General features: G+C 39.0%; 1 protein-coding gene across 3 annotated transcripts in view; it reads right to left on the minus strand.

Annotated features, from left to right (window-relative positions):
• The window catches only part of GRID1 (glutamate ionotropic receptor delta type subunit 1), a 765,377-nt gene that overhangs the window by 109,394 nt on the left and 632,370 nt on the right, over positions 1-23,613 (minus strand). For all 3 annotated transcript variants that reach the window (XM_031015574.3, XM_055353885.2, XM_055353886.2), the window contains 4 exons: positions 20,108-20,209; positions 18,455-18,652; positions 14,954-15,278; positions 13,605-13,743 (listed from right to left, as the gene is read on the minus strand). In XM_031015574.3, coding sequence (XP_030871434.1) covers positions 13,605-13,743; positions 14,954-15,278; positions 18,455-18,652; positions 20,108-20,209 — 764 coding nt within the window. The remainder of the gene's footprint in view (positions 1-13,604; positions 13,744-14,953; positions 15,279-18,454; positions 18,653-20,107; positions 20,210-23,613) is intronic.

A 23,613-nucleotide genomic window follows, 5' to 3' on the forward strand; every position in this document is an offset into this window, starting at 1 on the left:
GTATATTAAGCATTCTTGGACTAGTTGAACCTTTCACTTTGGCCCAATTACAAGAATAGTGGAACATACAACATATAGGGCAATAAATTAAAGCAAAATAAAGTAAAACATCACTTGAAGACCTATGTAACATCTAAGCCCATCAAGACTTAGAGAATTTAGTCTACCTCTTCAATTAATTTGTGTGAATAGCTTGATGAAGGACAAGTGCCCTCCACTCACCTACGCTGTCTCTCTCTTTTAGCCCATGGAGCTCACAGTCTGGATTAGAATTATTTTAATTCACTCACACCCATAATGCACAATTGTATATTTAAAAGATAAGAAAGACAGGAAAATGTATTAAATCAATATTTGGCACTTTTCATACCTCTTAATTTTTGTCTAGGTTATTTCATGAGGAAGAATATAGACCATAGATAAACCAGAATAGAAGTATTCTTCTTTGCTGTTCTATACGTCTGTTGAGTGATATGTCTATATTGACATCCACATGTAACCCAAATGTCAAATACAAATTTACTTAGGTGATAAAAAACAATTTAAAAGTTGAAAAAAACCCCACAAAACATTGCTAAAAAGAAATTAAAGGCACAAATAAATAGACATCTTATGCTAATGGATTGGAAGACTTAATATTTTAAGATGGCAATACTGTTCAGAATGATCTACTAATTCAATGCAACCTCTAACAAAATTCCAATGACATTTTTTGTAGAAATAAAAAAAACTAAAATTTGTACAAGATTTCAAGGGACCTCCAAATAGCCAAAACATCTTGGAAAAAAACACAATTGAAGGTCTCACATTTTATGATTTCCAAATGTAATCCAAAGCTATGATAATAAAAAACAATGTAGTATTGGTACGAAGACAGATATATAGACCAGTGGAATAGACTAGTGATCCCTGAAATAAACCCTCTTGGGTATGGTCAAATGATTTTCAATGAGGGTGCCAAGACAATTCAATGAAGAAAGGATAGTCTTTCAACAAATCGTAATGGGAAAACTGGATATCCACATGCAGAAAAATGCAGCTGTACCCTTACCTTATACCATACACAAAAATTAACTCAAACTGGCTCAAAGATTTAAATTTAACACTAAAATCATAAAACTCCCAGAAGAAAACATAGAGGAAAGCTTTATGACATTAGATTTGGCAATGAATATTATACCTAAAGTACAGGCAACAAGAGACAAAGGGATAATCTGGACTTCATCAAAATTAAAAACTTTTCTGCATCAAAAGACACTATCAGCAGAGTGAAAAGGCAACCTGCTAATAGAAAAATATTTGTAAATCATATATATGATAACGGATTAATATCTGAAATGTATAAAGAACCCCTTCAACTTAATAACAAAGAAAACCCATAAATGATTCAATTAAAAATAGGCAAAGAACTTGAATAACATTTCTCCAAAGGAGATATGCAAATTTGACAATAAACACATACAAATGCTCAAAATTTTAAATTGTGGAAATGCAAACCATAACCACAATGAGATGCTACTTCACATCCATTGAAATGGCTATTTAAAAAAACAGACAAACAAACAAAAAGCAGATAACAACAAGTGTTGGCAACAATTTGGAGAAATTGGATTTCTTGTGCATTGCTGGTGGGAATGTAAAATGATGCAGCTGCTGTAGAAAACTGTATGGTTATTCTTCAAAAAAATTAAACATAGGATTACCATATGATCCAGCAATTTTACTTCTGGGTATATACACCGAAGAATTAAAAGCAGGCATTGAACAGGTATTTGTACACCCATGTTTATAACGGTAGTATTTACAATAGCTAAAAGGTGAAAGCAATCCAAGATTCCACTGAGAGATGAATGGATAAATAAAATATGATATATACATTCAATGTGATATTATTCAGCCTTAAAAAGGAAGGATATTCTTACACAAGCTACAACATGGATGAATCTTGAAAACAAGAAAGTGAAATAAGCCATTCATAAAAAACAATTGCCATATAATGCTATTAATATGAGGTACCTAGAGTAGATAAATTTATAGAGACAGAAAATAGAATGGTGGTTTCCAGCGTCCAGAGAAAACGGGAAATTAGTTCTTTCATAGGTACAGATTATTAGTTATGCAAGATGAAGTTTTCTGGAGATAGATGGTAATGTTGATTGTGACAACGTGAATATACTTAGTGCCACTAAACTATACACTTAGAAATTCTTAAAATAATAGGTTTTATGTTATGTATATTTTACCAATAAAAATTTAAATCAGAATAAACAAATAATTTAGTAATATCTTCTAATACCTAAAGTTGTTCTTAAAACTTGTGAAGTTTATTCAACAAGTAAAAAAATAACAAATTTAAAACTAAATATAGAAGATTATCTACTGAACCAATTAAAAGTATTAAAATTAACTCCTAAAAAAGAGCACATAAAACAGTTTTATAAAAGAATTAAGGTCAGGGTGTAGGTGGAACAGAACTATATAAGAGCATAACTTTTGTATATTATTGAACTAAAGTTGGTATTAATCCAACACAAATTGTTATTAATTAAGATGTTAATTGTAGTGTCCTGTGCAACTACTAAGAATATAATAATAATAATATATATGATGTGTGTATATATACATATGTATATCAAGGGAGTTAAAATGGTAAAGAAAAAATATCCATTTAACACAAAAGAAGGCAGTAACAGAAAACATGAGGAACACAAATGATGTAAGTCATATAGAAATCAAATAGCAAAATGGTAGAGCTAAGTCCTTTCTTAGAAATTATATTAAATATAAGTGGATTAAACATTTACTTAAAAGTAGAGATTAGCATAATGATTTTAAAAACATGATCCAACTATATGCTCTGTACAGGTGCCTCGCTGTGGATTCAGACAAGCACATTGAAAGAAAAAAGATGGAAAAAGATATTCCATACAAGTGGTGATAGAATAGGTTGACTATACTTATATCCAACAAAATAGACACACGTGTACATACACACATATGCACTCAACATTACAACACATAAAAATGTTATGTAAATTTTGACAAAACTGAAGGGAGAAATAGCGATACAAGAACACTTGGGGACGTCAATGCCCCACTTTCAACAATGGAAAGATCATCCAGGCAGAAAGTCAATAAGTAAAAGCAAACTTGCACAACAATATAGACCAGATGGACCTAACAAACATATACAGAACATTCCATCCAATAACCACAGAATACACATTCTTTTTAAACTTTCATGGAACATTCTCCAGGATATATTACCTGTTAGACCACAAAACAAGTTTAACAAATTTAAGAAGACTGAAATCATATCAAGTATCTTCACCAGCCACAATGCTATGAAACTAGAAATCAATAACCGGAGGAAAATAAGAAAATTTATAAAATGTGGAAATTAAACACATCCCTGAAACAACCAGTAGATCATAGAAAAAATCAAAAGGGATACTAAAAAAATTCTTGAGGCAAATAAAAATGGAAACACATACCAAAAATAATAGGATGCAGCAAGAGCCCCTCTAAGAAGGAAGTTAATGTTGATTAAAACTACATTAAAAAAGAAACCTTTTAAATATTCTAACTTTATATCTCAAGGAACTACAAAAAGAAGAACAAACGAAGCCCAAAGTTAGCAGAAAGAGGAAAATAATAAAGATCGGGGCAGAAATAAATAAAATAGAGACTAGCAAGACACTACCAAAGGTCAATGAAACTAAGATTGGCTTTTTTGGAAAGATAAACAAAATTGGAAAACCTTTAGCTAGACTAAGAAAAAGGTGGGAAGTTTCAAATAAATAAAATTATAAATGAAAAAGAAGCAACCAATACCACAGAAATAGAAAGGGTCATAAGAGAACACTATAAACAATTTTTCAACAGCAAACTGAATAATTTCGAAGAAATGGATAAATTTCTAGAAACGTACAACCTACTGAGACTGATTGCTGAAGAAATAGAAAATCTGAGCATACTAATAGTGGGTAATAAGATTGAAACAGTAATCAGAAACCTCCCAAGAAAGAAAAATGCCAATCCTTCTCAAACACTTCCAAAAAAATTGAAGGGAACATTTTCAAACTCATTTTACAAGACCACCATTACACCTTTATATCAAAGCCTGACAAGGAGTCTTCAAGAAAAGAAAACTACAGGCTAATATCCCAGATGAGCATAGATGTGCAAATCTTCAACAAAATGCTAACAAACCTAATTCAATAGCACATTAAAAAAAAACATATCCCATGATCAAGTGGAACTTACCCCCAGGATGCAAGAATGGCTTAACATACAAAAATCAAGATATGGGATACACTACATTAACAAAATGAGGGAAACAAATTATATATTCATCTCAAAAGATGTAGAAAAATCATTAGAGAAAATTTAACATCTTTCATGATAAAAATTTTCAGCAAATTAAGACTAAATGTCATGTACCTTAACATCATAAAGGCTATATATGAAGCCTATGGCTAACATCATACTCAACAGTAAAAAGCTAAAAGCATTTCCTCCAAGATCAGGAACAAAACAAGGGTGCCCACTCTCACCATATCTATTCAACATAGAACTGGAAGGCATGGTCAGAACAATTAGGCAATACAAAGAAATAAAAGATAAAGAAAATGTGATACATATACACCACGGAATACTATGCAGCCATAAAAAAGAACAAGATAATATTCTTTGCAGCAACATGGATAGAGCTAAAGGCCATTATTCGAAGCAAACTAACAGAGGAACAGAAAACTAAATACCACATGTTTTTACTTATAAATGGAAGCTAAACAACAAGAACACATGGATAGATACGAGAGGAACAACAGAACTGGGACCTATTTGAGGGTGGAGGTTAGGAGGAAGGAGCGTATCAGAAAAAAATGGCTATCAAGTACTATGTTTATCTGAGTGATGAAATTATCTGTACATCAAACCCCCATGACATACAGTTTATCTATAAACAAACCTGTACATGTACCCCTGAACCTAAAAGTTTTTTTTTAAAAAAAGAAATAAAAGACTTTCAAATCAGAGAGAAAGAAGTAAAACTGCATACATTTGCAGATGACATGATCTGTAAAGAAAATCCTTGACCTCACCAAACAAATGCAGGAACTAATAATAGTGCAGTAAATTTGCAGGATACAAAATAAACATACAAAAATCAGGAATATTTCTATAAACTAACAACAAAGTATTTGCAAACAAATCAAAAAACAATTCTATTTAAAATAGCATAAAAATAAAATTCTGGTGTATAAATTACACCAAGGAGGTGAAAAATCTGTATGCCATGCTGTAAACTATAAAACTGGTGAAAAAACTGAAGAAGACACAAATAAATGGAAAGGTATCCTATATTCATGGATTGGAAAAATTAATACTATTAATATGTTAATACCACCCAAAGTGATCTATAGATTTCGTATAACCCCTACCAAAATACCAATGACTTTCTTCACAGAAATGGAAAAAAAAAATCGTAAAATTCCTGTGACCACAAAAGTCCTCTGAATACCAATGCAATCTTAAACAAGAGAAGCAAATCTGGAGACATCACACTACCTGATTTCAAAATATAGTATAGAGTATAGTAATTAAAACAATATAGTATTGGCATATAAAAAGATATATAGACGAATGAAAGAGAATACAGCCCAGAAATAAATTCACACATTTACAGTCAATTGATCTTTGACAAAGTTGCAAAGAACACACAATGGGGAAGACAGTCTCTTTAGTAAATGATGTTGGAGAAACGGAATATCTGCACACAAAAGAATGAAAATAGACTCTTACTTCACACCATACACAAAAATCAACTCAAAATAAATTAAAAACTTAAATGTAAGAGCTGAAGCTGTAAAACTTCCAGAAGAAAAAAAGCTTTTTGACATTGGTCTGGGGCATGATTTTTTGGATGCGACCCAAAAGCACAGGCAACAAAAGCAACAATAGATAAATGGGACTGAATCAAATTTTAAAATCCTATACATAGCAAAGTAAACAATCTACAAAGTGAGGAGACAACTTGCAAAATGACAGAAAATCAAATAATGTGCTAATATCCAAAATATATAAGGAAATCAAAAACTCACTAACCACAAAACAAATAGTTTAATTTAAAAATGGGCAAGGACCTCAATAGACATTTCTCAAAAGAAGACATATAAATGACCAAAAGATATATGAAAAAATATTCAACATAACTAATCATCAGGGAAATACAAATGAAAACTACAATGAGGTATCACCTTACACCTGTTAGAATGGCTATGATAAAAAAAAAGACAAAAGATAACAAGTGATGATGAGAATATGGAAAACAGTATGGCAATTTCTCAAAAACTTAAATATAGAAGTACCATATGATCCAGTGATCCCACTTCTTAATACAGAGCCAAAGAAGATGAAATCAGTATCTTGAAGAGATATTCGTCTGCACTATCATGTTCATTGCAGCATTATTAGAAATTGACAAGATATAGAACTAACCTTTTTTTTTTTTTTTCTTTTGAGACGGAGTCTAACTCTATTGCCCAGGCTGGAGTGCAGTGGCATGATCTTGGCTCACTGCAACCTCCACCTCTCAGGTTCAAGTGATTCTCCTGCCTCAGCCTCCTGAGTAGCTGGGATTACAGGTGCCCGCCACCATGCCTGGCTGCTTTTTGTATTTTTACTAGAGACTGGGTTTCACCATGTTTGCCAGGCTGGTCTTGAACACCTGACCTCAGGTGATTCACCAGTCTCAGCCTCCCAAAGTGCTCGATTACAGGCGTGAGACACTGCACCCAGCCAGAATCAACCTAACTTTTTATCTGCAAATAATTGGACATTATTGTCCCTTTGTAGGGACATGGATGAAGCTGGAAACCATCATTCTGAGCAAACTATCGCAAGGACAAAAAAACCAAACACCGCATGTTCTCACTCATAGGTGGGAATTGAACAATGAGAACACATGGACACAGGAAGGGGAACATCACACACCAGGGACTGTTGTGGGGTGGGGGGAGGCGGGAGGGATAGCATTAGGAGATATATCTAATGCTAAATGACGAGTTAATGGGTGCAGCACACCAACATGGCACATGTATACATATGTAACGAACCTGCACGTTGTGCACATGTACCCTAAAACTTAAAGTATAATAACAATAAAATAAAATAAAAAAAGAAAATGTGATATATATGTACATATATAATGTATATAAATGTGATTATATATTATATATACACATATATAATGTGCATAATGTAATTATTTGTATATATTATATATACACATATAATATATAAATGTGATACATTATATATCATTAATATATATAATATATAAATAAAATATATTTCCATTGTGACAACATGGGTGAACCTAGAGGATATTATGTTACGTTAACTCAAATATTATATTATGTTAACTCAAATAAGCTAGGCACAGAAAGACACATACTGAATGATCTCACTTATATTTGGAATCTAAAGAGTCAAACTCATAGAAACGGAGAGTTTATTGGTTGCCAGAGAATGGTGGTTGCCAGGGACTGGAGTGTGGGGGAATTATGAGCTTTTTGTCAAAGAGTACAGAATTTCAGTTAGGTACGATGAATAAGATCTGGAGATATAATGTACAGCATGGTGCTATAGTTAATAAAATTGTGTTATACATTTGAGATAGGCTAAAACAGCAGATCTTAAATATTCTCATCACACGCAAAAAACTGATAACTATGTGAGGTAACAGATATGTTACTTAGCTTCATTGTAGTAATCATTTCGTAGTGCACATGCAAATGGTATATTCAATGGAAGAAGAACAGTCTTTTCAACAAATAGTGCTGGAGGAATTAAGTGTCTGTATTAGTTTGTTTTCATGCTGCTGATAAAGACATACCTGAAACTGGGAACAAAAAAAAAAGGTTTAATTGGACTTAAAGTTCCAAATGGCTGGGGAGGCCTCAGAATCATGATGGGAGGCAAAAGGCTCTTCTTACATGGCGTAGGCAAGAGAAAATGAGGGAGAAGCAAAAGCAGAAAGCCCTGATAAACCCATCAGATCTCGTGAGACTATTCGCTATCACAAGAATAGCATGGGAAAGGCCGGCCCCCATGATTCAATTACCTCTCCCTGGGTCCCTCCCACAACACTTGGGAATTCTGGGAGATACAATTCAAGCTGAGATTTGGATGGAGGCAGAGCCAAACCATATTATTCCACTCCTGGCCCCTCCAAATGTCATGTCCTCACATTTCGAAAGGAATCATGCCTTCCCAACAGTCCTCCAAAGTCTTAACTCATTTCAGCATTAATCCAAAAGTTCACAGTCCAAAGTCTCATCTGAGACAAGGCAAGTCCCTTCCACTCATGAGCTTGTAAAATCAAAAGCAAGCTAGTTACTTCCTAGATACAATGGAGATACAGGTATTGGGTAAATACAGCCATTCTAAATGGGAGAAATTGGCCACAACAAAGGGGTTACAGGGTCCATGCAAGTCCGAAATCCAGTGGGCAGTCAGATTTTAAAGCTCCATAATGATCTCCTTTGACTCCAGATCTCACATCCAAGACACACTGATGCAAAAGGTGGGTTTCCATGGTCTTGGGCAACTCTGCCCCTGTGGCTTTGTAGGGTACAGCCTCCCTCGTGGCTGCTTTCATGGGCTGGCATTGAGTGTCTGTGGCTTTTCCAGGCACACGGTGCAAGCTGTTAGTGGATTTACCATTCTGTGGTCAGGAGGATGGTGGCCCTCTTCTCACAGCTCCACTAGGCAGTGCCCCAGTAGGGACTCTGTGTAGGGACTCCACATGACACATTTCCCTTCCGCGTTGCCCTAGCAGAGGTTCTCCATGAGGGCCTCGCTTCTAAAGCAAACTTTTGCCTGGGCATCCAGGCGTTTCTACACATCTTCTGAAATCTAGGCAAAGGTTCTCAAACCTCAACTCCGGACTCCTTGATTTCCACATAGGGAGTCCACACCCCAGTAGGGACTCCAACCCCACATTTCCCTTCCACACTGCCCTAGCAGAGGTTCTCCATGAGGGCCTTGCCCCTGCAGCAAACTTCTGCCTGGGCATCCAGGCGTTTCTATACATCTTCTGAAATCTAGGCAGAGGTTCCTGAACCTCAATTCTTCACTTCTGTGCACCTGCAGGCTCAACACCACGTGAAAGCTGCCAAGGCTTGGGGCTTCCACCCTCTGAAGCCACAGCCCAAGCTCTATGTTGTCCCCTTTCAGCCATGGTGGGAGCATCTGGGACACAGGGCACAAAGTCCCTAGGTTGCACACAGCACAGGGACCTAGGGCCCAGCCCATGACACCACATTTTGCTCCTGGGCCTCTGGGCCTGTGATGGGAGGGGCTGCCATGAAGGTCTCTGACATGGCCTGGAGACATTTTCCCCATGGTCTTGGGGATTAACAGTAGGCTCCTTGCTACTTGTGCAAATTTCTGCAGCTGGCTTGAATTTCTCCTCAAAACATGGGTGTTTCTTTTCTACTGCTTTGTCAGGCAGCAAATTTTCTGAATTTTTATGCTGTTTTCCTTTTAAAATGGAATGCTTTTAACAGCACCCAAGTCACCTTTTGAATGCTTTGCTGCTTAGAACTTTCTTCCACCAGATACCCTAAACCATCTCTCTCAAGTTCAAAGTTTCACAAATCTCTAGGGCAGGGGCAAAATGCCGCTAGTCTCTTTGCTAAAACATAACAAGAGTCACCTTTGCTCCAGTTCCCGATAAGTTCCTCATCTCCACTTGAGACCACCTCAGCCTGGACCTTATTGTTCATTTCACTATCAGCATTTTTGTCAAAACCATTCAACAAGTCTCTAGGAGGTTCCAAACTTTCCCATATTTTTCTGTCTTCTTCTGAGCCATCCAAACTGTTCCAACCTCTGCCTGTTACCCAATTCCAAAGTTGCTTCTACATTTTTGGGTATCTTTTCAGCAATGCCCCTCATTCAGTACCAATTTACTGTATTAGTTTGTTTTCACACTGCTGATAAAGACATACCCAAAACTGGGAACAAAAAAAAAGTTTTAATTGGACTTACAGTTTCACATGGATGGGGAAGCCTCAGAATCATGGTGGGAGGTGAAAGGCTCTTCTTACATGGTGGTGGCAAGAGAAAATGAGGAAGAAGCAAAAGCAGAAACCCCTGATAAACCTACATCAGATCTCATGAGACTTATGCACTGTCATGAGAATAGCACAGGAAAGACAGGCCCCTATGATTCAATTACCTCTCCCTGGGTCCCTCCCACAACACGTGGGAATTCTGGGAAATATAATTCAGGTTGAGATTTGGGTGGGGGCACAGCCAAACCATATCAGTATCCATAGACTGAAAAAAAAAGCCCTCAGCCTATGCCTCAAACTTCATACAGAAATTCACTCAAAATTGATTGTGGAATGAAATGTAAAATGTAAAAATATAAAAATGTTAGGAATTTTAAAACAAGAGAAAATCTTAAGGATCTCTGGATAGACAAAGACTTAACATCAAAAGAAAGATCCATGAAAGAACAAATTTCTAAATTTGACCTCATCAAAATTAAAACATTTTCTCATTGAAAGACCCTGTTTACATCAAAATATCATGTTGTATACTGTAAATTTTTATTTGTCAATAATACCTCAAAAAGAAAAAAAATAAGTAAACTTAGCAAAAGATCAGCATAATAGTAAATGGTTACTTGCTTTGTCAGTGTTTTTGAGGAAAATATTTAGCCAACTAATTATTGAGCTGGGTTCAAACTCAGTCCACTATTAGAGTCACTGATACTTTGTTATTTATTAATTATTAAATGGGAAAATTTTAATTAATTGTGTTCTGTTAATTTTTCAGTTAGTTGATTTGCTCTGAATACAATTCTGAAATCCTTTAGGTGATAATTTTGAAAATAACAAAAAATACAAATGAGAAAAAATTTATATATATAGATGCATGTCCTAGAATAGCTAAAATAATCCTAGCAAAGAAGATTAAAATGGGAGGAATCACTCTACCCTATAGTAAGGCTTACGCTATAGCTACTGTAATCATGATAGTATGGTGTTGGCAAAGGGACAATCACATATAACAATGGAACAGAATAGACAATTTAGATACATACAAATATGTCCAACTGTTTTCTCACAAAATACAAAAGCAATTCCATGGAGGAAGGATAGCCTTTTCAACAAATAGTATTAAATCTATTGGGCATCCATAGACCAAAACAAACAGACAAAAAAAAAAAAAAAGAAAGAAAGAAAAGAAAAGAAGAGAAAAAAACCCCCAAAACTCTCAACCTAAACCTCAAACTTTATAAAATTATCTCAAAATTGATTGTGGACTGAATTGTAAAATGCAAATGTTTTCAGTAAAAAATAAAAGTAGAAAATCTTCGGGGTCTCAGGCTAGGAAAAGACTTGACATCAAAAGCGTGATTCGTGAAATAAATAATTCTCTAAATTGAACCTCATCAAAATTAAAACCTTTTCACGGTGAAAAGACAAGAGTTTGAAAAGACAAGCTATAGAGTGGCAGCAAATATTTGCTGACTGCATATCTGACAAAGAACTAGTGTCTAAAATATATGAAGAACTTTCAAAACTCAAAAGTAATAAGCAATCCATTTAGAAAAGATAAAAACAGATATTTTACTGAAGGGGATATATACATAGCAAATAAGCACAAAAAAAGGTGTGCAACATCATTAGTCATTCAGGAAGTGCAAAATGAAACCACAATGAGGTATGACTCCACACCTATCAGAATGGTAAAATGAAAAATAATGGCAACACCAAATGTCAGGAAAGATGCAGAGAAACTGGATTATTCTTACATCACTGGCAGAAATATAAAATGATACAGACCCTCTGGAAAGCAGTTTGATACTTCCTTACAATACCCAACATGAACTTGCCATATGATCCAGCAATTGCACTCTTGGGTGTTTATCACATGTAAATGAAAACTCATGTTCACGCAAAAACCTGCACGCAAATGTTCATGGCAGCTTTTTTCATAATTGCCAAGAATTGGAAGCAACCCAGATGTCCTCCAATGGGGGAATAGTTAGACAAACTGTGGTATATGTGATATTACTCATATGTGGTATATGTGATATAATCAAAGCAGTGAACTGCTAATACACACGAAAACGTGGACGAATCTCTAAGGAATTACGTTGAGTAAAAAAACCAAAGCCAAAAGGCATTATTCCATTTATATCACATACTGAAATGACAAAATTTTAGAGATGGAGTACAATTAATGGTTGCCAGAGTTGGGGACAGAGTGTCAGGGGAAGAAATGTGAAAAATATTTGGGTGGTTATAAAAGGACAAGACAAAGGATCCTTGTGGTGATAGATCTGTTCAGTATCTTTACTGTGGTGCAGATACACAAGTTTATAAGTGATAAAATAGTATAGACCCAAATGCACACATACATATACACAGACACACAGAGAGATGAGTACAAGAGGGGAACTGTGAATAAAATCAGTCAACTGTATCAGTGTCAATACCCTGGTTTTGATATAATATTAGACTTTTGCAAAATGTTACCATTGAGAAAACTGGGTAAAGGATCCCAGGAGACCTCTCTGCATTATTTCTTACAACTACATATGAATCTATAATTATCTCAATAAAAATGTCAATTTAATAAAGATATTAGACAATATCATACTGAATCTTGAATCCTAGTCAAGGAGTTTAAACTCTTTTCAATAGCTAGTTGAGACCCATAGAGGCTGGTTGAGTATGGACGACTTGATTAAGAGCTATGGATCAAAAGAACCAATATGATGAGAGTGAGTGTGATGAATTAAAGGGATGTTACTAAAGGCAGTGAGTCAAAAAACCATAATCAGAGATCAAGTTAGAGGCAATATTGAAGCCAATATTGTACCCAATGAAGTGTACAACAGATCCATGCCTATGACCACTTCAGCAACCACACATCCAACCAAATTCACTCTGTCCAAGTTCTTTTTTTTGTAATTTACACTATTTTTGGGAATCTGATCATAAAATACAGTCACTTCCAAGAGTTATTTCGCTATATTGAGCTCATTCTTTTATGCCATAATCTTAACATTTTGTAAACATGAAGACACATTTTTAGTCTTGGTTTCAATAATTTTATAATCATATAAATGTGCATGAAATATGTTTTCTACTTATTGTGGCAATTGGCATTTTTGAAAAAAATTATTTTAAGGTGTTCGAAGATTGAAAAAAGCATATATTAGACTTCTGGTTTAAATTAATTTTAACTAAATATTTATAAAATTTTGATTAAATAAGTTTGTAATCAATGTTTAAATGTCTGAGAAAATGTAATTTGTTAATTGATTTCTTAGCTTTGCAGCCAGCATTAAATTTTCAGGAAATATTATTTAATGAATTTATACATTTATGTAATTGTGCCTGAGATAAAATACAACAGGAGTGAAGCTCTTCTCCATGCACTAAAGATTCCAGGAGACCATCAGTTTGCAGATCAGGGCTCTCTCCATCATACCACACTGCCCTGGAAAGGTTTACATCCTCTTTAAAGCCTCTCTGAGCTGCTGGCTCCAGATCAAGGAGGAATAGGCTTACCTTATGGGGTTGTCCATCCTGGACACTGTGAGGAAGGCAGCAAGGTTGGCTGTGTAGGAGGAGCACACGATGAGTGTGAAGAGCCACCAGCTGCCCATCACGATGCGCATGGCCACGGAGTTCACGGAAGATTCGCCACCTGCGGGAGGCAGACAAAGTGGATTGGCCAGTGGCTTCTGCTCTCCCTCCCATCCCCAGGGAGGTGTTCTGCCCTGCAGCCAGGCACACAGGCCATCACTCGTGATGGGCTGGAACCAGGGAGGTGACTGTCAGCTGGGTCTGGGCATCTGTGCCAATTCTGGGATAGGATCCTAAAACCATGGATCTTGGACAAGGGCAGAGGACCACAAAATATGAAAAAGTTAGGACTGGGCTTCTAGTGGTGCGAAATTTGTCAAAACACCAAGCGTTGGGGTCTGAATATCAAAATCTTTCAGTTAGAAGATTCTACCTCACAGTGGTAAGAACTTCTAGGGCTGCAGCCTTATGTAAGATCCCTTTCCAATTTCAAATTCATATATAGCAGACTCGGGAATTCTGTAAATATGGAAATAACTCCTACTACATGGAGGGATCCCTGGCTTTCTTTTAAACCTGAGAAATGAGATGTCCCATATCACTTTTATTAGTATTCAGCCCTCATTAGATGGCTTTTCTTCCCCCAGAATTCTCAGAAATCAGGGCATGAGACTTTTAGTTAGAAGTTTAGCCTCTTTGAGGCCAATTATTTCTCCTTGGTCTCTAAAGTGTTAGGAGAAGAGAGCTTCTCACTGCTTATTCTCCTTACATAACCTCACAAAGCATTTGCCATGGTGCAAACAGGACGAAGACTCACATTAGAAACTTTGCAATTTGTTGCTCCAGTCAAAATGGCACAATCCTATAACTCACTACTGGATAGAAGTACCATCAAGACCCCTCAGAGGTAGGAGAATTTGTACCTCAAGAATGGCTGAAGTACTGCTTAAATGATTGCAATACAATTGGGATTTTTTTTCCCCATTAAGTCATCAAATTTAAGCAAGATTCACAGTTTCATTGACAACCTCATGTGCATAGCAATCACTTTAATGTAGGAGGAGAGAAAAGTGCAAAGCAGAACTCCAAAGTTAATTTTATCTAAAGTAGAGAATCAGGAATTGAAGTTGAGCTCCTTGTTGTTGTTTCATTTAATTTCTCTCTGATATTATTCAGAGAAATTGGGTGCAGCATGACATTTGTACCGTCCTAGAGATTAAGTAAAATTGCATTTGGAATGACTTTGGTAAAATGCACCTGAGAACTTTGCCAATGGATAAGTTCTTCCAGGCCCCTAGAGCTATTCAAGGATCAGGAAACCAGAAAGGTACCTTGCTGTACGAAGGCTCCATAGACAATCCAGATGGCGCTGTGCAGAGTGGCAGAAGCTGACGGCCTGGGCTGGGCAGCACTCTGAGCCCTCACAGCCTGTATCCTGTTCAACACAAATATCAGCACACCAACCACAGGGATGGCTGCTGCAATGCAGGCCCACACAGCGAAATCAAATGGAGCAAAGAGGGAGAAGATGCTGATTTTCTCCTCGGGCTTCTTAATTAGAATCCCCACTGAATAGTCCATGTACCGCTTGCTGAAGTCCACAACGCTCTCCCTCTCTGGGGTGATGGTGATGGCAGAGATGGCCAAGTCTGCTCTCTGAAAGGCAAAGCCATCTCATTTAGACGGCAGTCCTCAGCTTACTGCTGGGTTCTGCCCTGGGTCAAGGTCCACCCTCTGTCCTTTGAGTTGCTCTGTTCAGAGGAATGGATTTGAGAGCTGGCACCCTGAGAGTCTGAATATTATAAGGAAAATCCAACACTAAGTTGTCTGTTACTATTTCCTTCACCTTATAAGTTTCTCTCTTCTAAAAACTTCAGGAAACTACTTCTACAGAAAAGAGCCGAGTAAAGTATCTTCATTTCTCTACGAATTATAGTTTATCTTCACTTTGTTGTTTTCCTACCAAACTTTAGCTATCTTCTTTTTATTTTCCCTATGTTTCCCTCTACCCTCCACCAAGAAGGCCCTTCTATCTTCTAGGCCTGTGTGCATCCTCCCTACATGTTAAGACCAGAGGCACACTCCATTTCTTCATCACACCTCTCAGACTCTATTATCCCACATTGATCTTTCTCTTTTCTAAAACACTTCAGAAGTTATATGGTGAGTTCCACAACTATGTTAGACCTCATTAACATATTAGCCCGTGAGTGTTTCATATGTAGACTTCATGCCAGAGAGTAAAATACTGAAAGAATAAAGGGGTCATATATTTATTTCTATCTTCCACCACCCTTAATTCATGGCTTGCAAACCCACAGGTTTATTCTTCCATGGTAAAGCCATGGTGTGAAGAATCTCTCTGGATGTGCCCTACTATGACCTCAAAATTACCTCCCAAGATGTTTGCTTTCCAAAATGGGCTTCATTTTAAAAACAGACAGAAACCCCATTAAGATGGATCCAGACTGTGAGAAGAAAACTGCCAAGTTTGGGGCGATTACGAGTTTCATGTCCGGATGGGTGGATGCCAGGTGACAATGGGGCTTAGAGTCCTCCTTTAGTCACAAGAGCACTGAAAGGCAGTCATCATAATGATCTGGCCTCTTGACCCTCCAAGTGGGAGGCATCAGCAGAACCAGTTTCTTTTAGAATGACCAATAGTGACAACTGATTCAACCTCCAAGCTCAAACTGGGAAAACGCATGTGGAAGGATTTTTTCAAGGTTTAATATGTAGGCTAGGGACAGATATACTCATGTCCTAAACAGAAATCTAATACTATACCTTGAGTAAAGGCAGAAAATAGGAGGTGACCCTATCAACACTCTCCTCTTACACTTGTCACACTGGCATCTCTGGTTCTTGCCTCTCTTCTAAAAACTCTAGCATCCAGGGATGATTTTTAGGATTAGGAAAGTTTGGAGCATATTTAAGGGCTTAAAAAGAGATTTAATGGAGCAGGATAGGCTTACAAGACAAAATGAAGGGAAACTAATTTAGGAAGCAAGGTTCAAAGGAGGCACAAAGGAATCAACTCATGACACAGGTGGAGGGGTTGTCCTGTGACAGTGGGACAGACTGACAGGGGACAGGGGACACTCCCTTCTGTGGGAGATGGCAGGTGCCTGCAGATGTAAATTTCATAGGAATTAGAGGTACAATTTTATGCCCCAAAGTCTCAGTTTATTTCCCCAATATAGAAGTACAATCATTTTTTTTTTTTTAGTTGGGAAGGATAGAAGATTCTTAGGTAGCTCAAGAAGAAAGGTTAACTTTTTAAACAGTCTCTGAGAGACATAGCCAAGGAGCCCAACAAAGGACAAGTTAAAAGATTTTGGCAGTACTGAAGGGCCCAGCTGATTTTGGAGACCACACAGGGTTTCTAAAGCAATCTGGACAGATTCACAATTTCCTTCTCTAATTGAGTGCAGCAACCTGGATTTCAGAGTGAAGAAGATAGATAATAGAATCCATTCAGGCTTAGGATGCAACAAAAAAATCAAGAACAGAGGGAGTCACAACGGATGAAGGGAGGAGGGGTTTGTCTGGCCACCCATAGAGGACGCAGTATCAGAAAGGCACAGAAGCTGCAGAGAAGGATGGGCCTCAAATACACACACTACGTGGAAAGAACCAGACACAAAAGACCACATCTTGTGTGACTCCATTTACACAAAATGTTCACTGAAGCAACTCTATAAGATAGAAAGTAGATTAATGGTTGCCTAGGGCTGGGGGTGGGAATGGCATTAACTATAAGTAGGTATGAAAGATATCAATGGCGTGATGGAAGTATTCTAAAACTAGACTATAATGAAGGTTGAACAACCCGGTATCTTTACTAAAAATCATTGAATTGTATATCTAAAATGGATAAATTTTATAGTATGTGAATTTATCACAGTAAAGGTGTTTCTGAAAAAGATTAATAGAAATCAGATGAATGACAAGCCTAGTGTCTGCCTTTACAGATTTAAAAAGCAAAGGGCCTGTGCTGTGAGAGTAAAAGTTCAAAAGAGTCAGAAGGACAACTTGTTGTGGTCATGCAGTGGGCTAGTGATGGTGACATGTAAGATGCTAACAAGACGCATGGGGGTGAACACTGGAGTGGAGTACAGCAAAGGTCCCTGGAGGCGAGGAGGTCAAAGTACTGGGAGTCCAGGGTTGTCCACAGGGATGTCAGAAATTGTCAGAATGGTGGCAGGAGAAATAATGGAGATGGAGGATTTGAGTCAGATGCCACCATGATAAATGATCATGGGGAAATGACTCAGTGTCATGAGATGACAAGAATGGGGACATGGTAAGTTGGCCTCATGCCACGAGTTTCAGTGAAGATGCAGTTTCTACGGGAGGGAAGAAGAGTACAATTTAAATAAGTATGAGGACCTGGGGGATGCCACACCATCAACACATAGCAATGTAGACATGCACACATGTGTATGAATATCTAACCTGTGGTCTATAAAGGATAGGAGAATGAGCACTCATCAGTACCCCTGGTGGGAACTAGGTTTCTGCTTCACCCTAAATGTGGGGTAGGTTCCTTGAAGGGTGTGCTACAGAGTAGGCACAGTGGATGACAGACTTCAAAGGAATGACAGCAATGGGCAGGGAGGTAACATAGAGTGTCAGAGACGAGGAGATACAAGAGCAGAAATGGATGTAGCAGGGGATTTGAAGACAAAAGAGCCTTTGTGTGGGGAGAATGGTAACTGTGGTCTGTTTAGCTGGTCCCAAGGTTTCCACTGTGCAGTTGGTCTAGTTTAGATATTACCCCAGAGGAAGACTAAGGTGCCCCTCCCCCTGGATCTGCTATGGGGACCTACCTTGCTGATGAGCTCCCCGATCATCCCGTTCCAGGAGGTGTTATGGAGCTGGTGACCGTACCTGCCATCAGGGGCTTGGTAAATCTCATATTTAAAGCCCAGAGCCTTGGCCAGTGCATCCAGGACATCTATGGAGAACCCTTTGTAGCGCTTGGGCTGTCCTAGGATGTTCTCAGCCACCATCACGAAAGGCTCTTCCTGAGGACAACAGAATGAAGGTTCTCCAATTAAATAACAGGTTCATCAACACATATTTCCAGTGTAATGTTAGAGAGAAAGATATGATTAGAACATTTGCAGTTCCCCAATTTAGGACTCGAGGCTCAATTTCTCTGCCTTTTTCTAAAAGCAGTTTATGGACACTCAAGGAACAGTGCACAGGATGATCACTACAATCAGTAGGTCCATACAGAGGAGTGGAGATTCATTTGTCCTTTGTTATGTCATCCCAGGCTCTGCCCCAACCCCTAGTTCCCTGAATAACATGGTTTGTTTTCCTTCCTCCGTTTGTCACATCCATGCAGAGCTAGGACTGTATCCTTAGAATATGCCAAAATTATATGAGGCCCACATAAGAAACATGCAACTTCTCATCCAGGATAGTAAGTGGCAATAAAGCTCTGTGACAGTAGGTTGAGAGAAAAAGCATTATATCTACTGGCTATACTAGAAAGTGGATATGGATATGGATTAACTGACCAAGGCCAGACCAGAAGCCAAAGGGTAGGACAGAATTCAAACCCAGAGTTCCGAGTTCAAAGCCATGCCATGCTCACACCTGCACATGTTGTGCTATGCCACATGTGAGCGAGGTGGTCATCTGAAAAATGTCTTGGCACTCCCCACCATTCCCCTTCCTTCTTGTGTGAAACTGAACAAGGGGCCTTTGGCAAACAGCTCCAGGGAGTATAGATCATTAATTTAGTTGTGTTGGGAAATAGGGTGTAAAGCTTATCTGTGGTGTGCAAACAGAGAATGCAGAAATACTGTTGACAAAGGTTTCTAAGCCAAGAGAATGCTAGTGTCTGCTGGGAGAGAGGGGACGTTTGGGCACGTGTGACTCAGCCAATAAGAGGCAAGTCTATAACGTCTCCTGCAGTTTTTATAAAAATGTGAAAAAAGCAATTGAAAGGAAGATGCTTTTAAAGTCTCTTACAAATGCAAAAGTCTATGATTCCAGGACACCCATGCAGAAAAGTTGCAACTACCAAACGCTCTTCATTCTGAACTTGTGTCACATGAGCCCATCACTGGTGTTGGGTGCTAAGAGAATGTCCTCCTCCAGCATCTATCTTGGGGTTCTGGCTACCAGAACAACTCTCCTAAGGACCAGTAGTGGGTCAAGATCCATTTTACATCCAAGAACAAGTGGAGCAGCTTGGCCCCCTCTGGTCCTCAGAGGAAGCTGTGAATGAGAAGTCCTTTTCTAGAGCAGCTCAGGGACTTCCTTTGGAAGGCACAGAGGTCCTGGGGCAGAAACTTCAATCTCACTCTTCCTTTCATTATTCACACAATTATTTGAATGAAAGGCCTTATGAAAGCTCACAACACTCCTCAAGATTCTATTCTCCCCAAACCCAGCATTAAACAGAAAGCAGCCTCTGATTCAACAGCCTGGATGGTGTAGCTCCCAGAATGTCCCCATGATCCTACCAAGACAGTCACCACTTTGAGAGTCAATCCTTGGAGGCGGCTGCCCATGGGCCTCTCTTGCAAGCTGCCATTCAAGCCCTTCTCTGAGTCCCATGTCGCCAACTGTGAAGGAAAAATAAAGATTGTGAGGGAAGGAACTGGCACCCGTGCACACCATAGGACCTCGGCTCCTACACTGGGATCCTGAATTAGGCAGGTAGGTGAACAGTAGTCCCCTGGAGTTCCCAGAGACCCAGAGCCATTTTAAAACCCTAAAGAGAATAGATATATGGTAGACAGAGTTACATGTTCTCCTTCAGCTCGCCTGGATCTCTATAGAGCTCAGCACAGCCCTAAAATGAAACCAACTGGTGAGAACTTGTCTCTAGAACAAATGTTTATGTCCAGTTTTATTCTGTTCACCCACAGAGGCCATGTCACTGTGATGCCTGCAAAATACCCTCTTTCTTTAATTACTCCTTTGACTTGCCCAGGCCACAAGGCCCTTGAGTTCAGCCATTGCTCCCTCCATGGGTAGGATGAAGCTCAGCAGTAAAGCAAGTAGCAAACACTCAAGTGTACAGCTTGTCTTGCACCCCGGTGCCTATGGCAAGCAGGGTCAAGAGCTTCCTACCTGTTTTCACTGTGGTGCCAGCTCCCTCATTTTCCTTGATAGGCAGGTAGAGGCTAATGGCAGAGTAAATGTGCTCTGAATCTGCTACATTCTCTTAAGCCTGCAGAGTATATCCAATAGCCAGATGCATCTCTGACAGTCACCCTAAGGTGGTCAAGGAGAACCTACCTTGGCTCAGAAACAATGAGGAGACACAGTTGTTCATGAGACTGCTTCCCCTCCCTGCATCCTTGCAGGGTCTATACAATGACAAAACTTTTGTCTGGGAAACGATTCTCGACTATTAATGGGGAAGACATAACAAAATGCAGATACCCAGCCCCATCTCAAGTCAACTAAATCAGGATCTCAGGGCCTGAGCATAGGAAGTGTTAATGCCTCCTGAGTGCTCCTGATACTGCAGCCAATGTTGAGAACCCCTGCTCTTCTAGGTCACTGGGCCTCCAAGTTGGCTGCATATTAGTATCTTTTAAGGGGGCTTTATAATGAAGTGTACTGAAAGTTGGGCCCTACCCCCAGAGCCTCTTATTTAATTGGTCTGTAGTGGACTAGAGATGGATATTTTAGCTCCCCAGGTGATTCTAATGCACAGCCAGAATTGTGAACCACTGCTGTAGATTAAAGCCATGATGCTCAAACTATGATATCCACACAAATCACCCAGGGATTTTGTATGCACTTTCTGATTCTGGGGCCTGAGATTATTCATGTCTAACAAGCTCCCAGGTGATGCTGCTGCTGCTGCTGCTGCTAATCCATGGACCACAATTTAAATAGCAGGGGACTAAAGGGTCAAACTGCCACAGGCAGTATATACTGTTGTCAGGGAAAATCCATAAGACCCCCTAGTTAACCTGAAGAGAAGAAGAACCCCAGTGGAAAAGTGCTACTGGGGGCCCTAAAGTAAAGAATGCTTCTACTCTGTCAGCATTTCCCATGGTCCTGACATCTGCAGCAGGGTCTGCACACTGAGCCCTGACTATAAGGCCATAGAACCTGAGGAGTCATTCCTCCTGGAAGAGACAACAACTCTGAGATGTAAAACCATCAGAATAAGAGATGGAGTTCTAGAGTCAGTTTTAAAGAAACCTGGAATTTCCTGTTGTCACCTTGGACATGATACCCACCAAGACCCACTCCATCCTAAATAATAGGGTGCCTTGGTGTGATGAATAAATAAATTAGTAAAAAACATGGCCATGTACCCCAAAGAACCACCCACCGCCACCACCACTAATTAATTTGGGGGCACTGAGATAAAGAACAAGTGAAGATCTACCCAAAATTCTGCTTAAAGACCTCGAAGATACCAAAATACCACACTTTGGGTAATGATACAGTTAAAAAAAAAAAAAAGCAAAAATCATGGCTATTTCTCCATTGGACCTTAAAAAATAGGCTGGGAGCTGTGGCTTATGCCTGCAATCCCAGCACTTCGGGAGGCCAACAAGGTGGGTGGATCGCTTGAGTCCAGGAGTTCAAAACCAGCCTGGGCAATGTGGTGAAATACTGCCTCTATAAAAAATAAAAATAAATTAGCCAGTGTGGTGGCATACACCTGTAGTCCCAGCTATTTGGGAGGCTGAGGTAGGAGGATCAATTGAGACCAGGAGGTCAAGACTGCAGGGAGCCACAATTGTGCCACTGCACTGCAGCCCAGGCAACAGAGTGAGACCCTGACAAAAAAAAAAAAAAGAAGAAGGAAGGTAGGAAGGAAGGAAGGAAGGAAGGAAGGAAGGAAGGGAGGGAGGGAGGGAGGAAGAAAGGGAGGGAGGAAGGGAGGGAGGAAGGGAGAAAGAAAGGGAGCGAGGGAGGGAGGGAGAAAGAAAGAGAAAGAAAGAAAGAGAGAGAGAGAGAGAAGGGAAGGGAAGGGAAGGGAAAGAAAAAAGGAAAAAGGAAAAAGGAAAGGAAAGGAAAGGAAGAAATTGCATTAAGATACAGAATTGGTTCCTACAGCTGGATTAAAATGCTTGTCAGAGGGAAGAGGACAAATTCAGACAAATGGGGTCAAGGGGTTGATTGCCTCTATTCTTTGGATGTTCTACTATGGACTCACTGGGGCAGGAGTGGATATTTATTTGGGGTGCCTGCATCTGCACTCCCATAACTGCTTAGCCCAGGTGCTGGAGCTGCTTAGCCCTGATGTGTGTCCTGCTACTTCTCTTGGGTGTAGGTGGAGTTATAGAGGTCTTCTTGACCATCCCAATGGCTCACAGAGTCATAACAGAAGACATCTTGTCCTAATGATGATGTGACCATTCCAGACACTCAATACTCTTATCCTGCACCAGGACCCAGATTCCTAACATCTGCTGCCAAACCTTCCTGGTACGGTGAAGGGGCATCTTAATTCTCTACTGTCTTGGCTTGGATGAGTGTTTGGAATGGAGCTCTGTGCATCTTGATCAACAAGGCTTTACCTGTCTTTCTACTGGGATTATAATCAGAAATTAGAATGGAGGATGGAGGCAGGAAGAAACAGTTGGGATGAAGCCCTGAACATCATTCTCTGCTTCTGGCTCACTGCTTGGCTCCAGGATGCACCACCTCAGTACCCCCTAGACCTTTGCAACAGCTTTCTCATTGGTTTCGCTGCTCTCAACCTCTCTTATAGCACATCCTTCAACAGGCAAGTGGGTACCTTTACAACAAATAAACTCAAATATGAACTATATTAATTAAAATATTCTAATGAATTCCTTTTTCTTACAGAATAAATCCTAAGACTTTTCAGCTTGGCCTAAAAGAAAAGCCTTCCTCATCCAGAGCCAATCCTGACTCTCAACCTCACTTTAGTTTATGTAGTTACAGTACACAAAAATCCCCAAAATCCCTCCTTCTTTCTCAGGCACACCACATTCCCTCCTGATATTTGTATCTAGTTTTTCTCTGC

Source organism: Gorilla gorilla, chromosome 8 (assembly GCF_029281585.2).
Source record: "Gorilla gorilla gorilla isolate KB3781 chromosome 8, NHGRI_mGorGor1-v2.1_pri, whole genome shotgun sequence".
Lineage (NCBI taxonomy): Eukaryota > Metazoa > Chordata > Mammalia > Primates > Hominidae > Gorilla > Gorilla gorilla.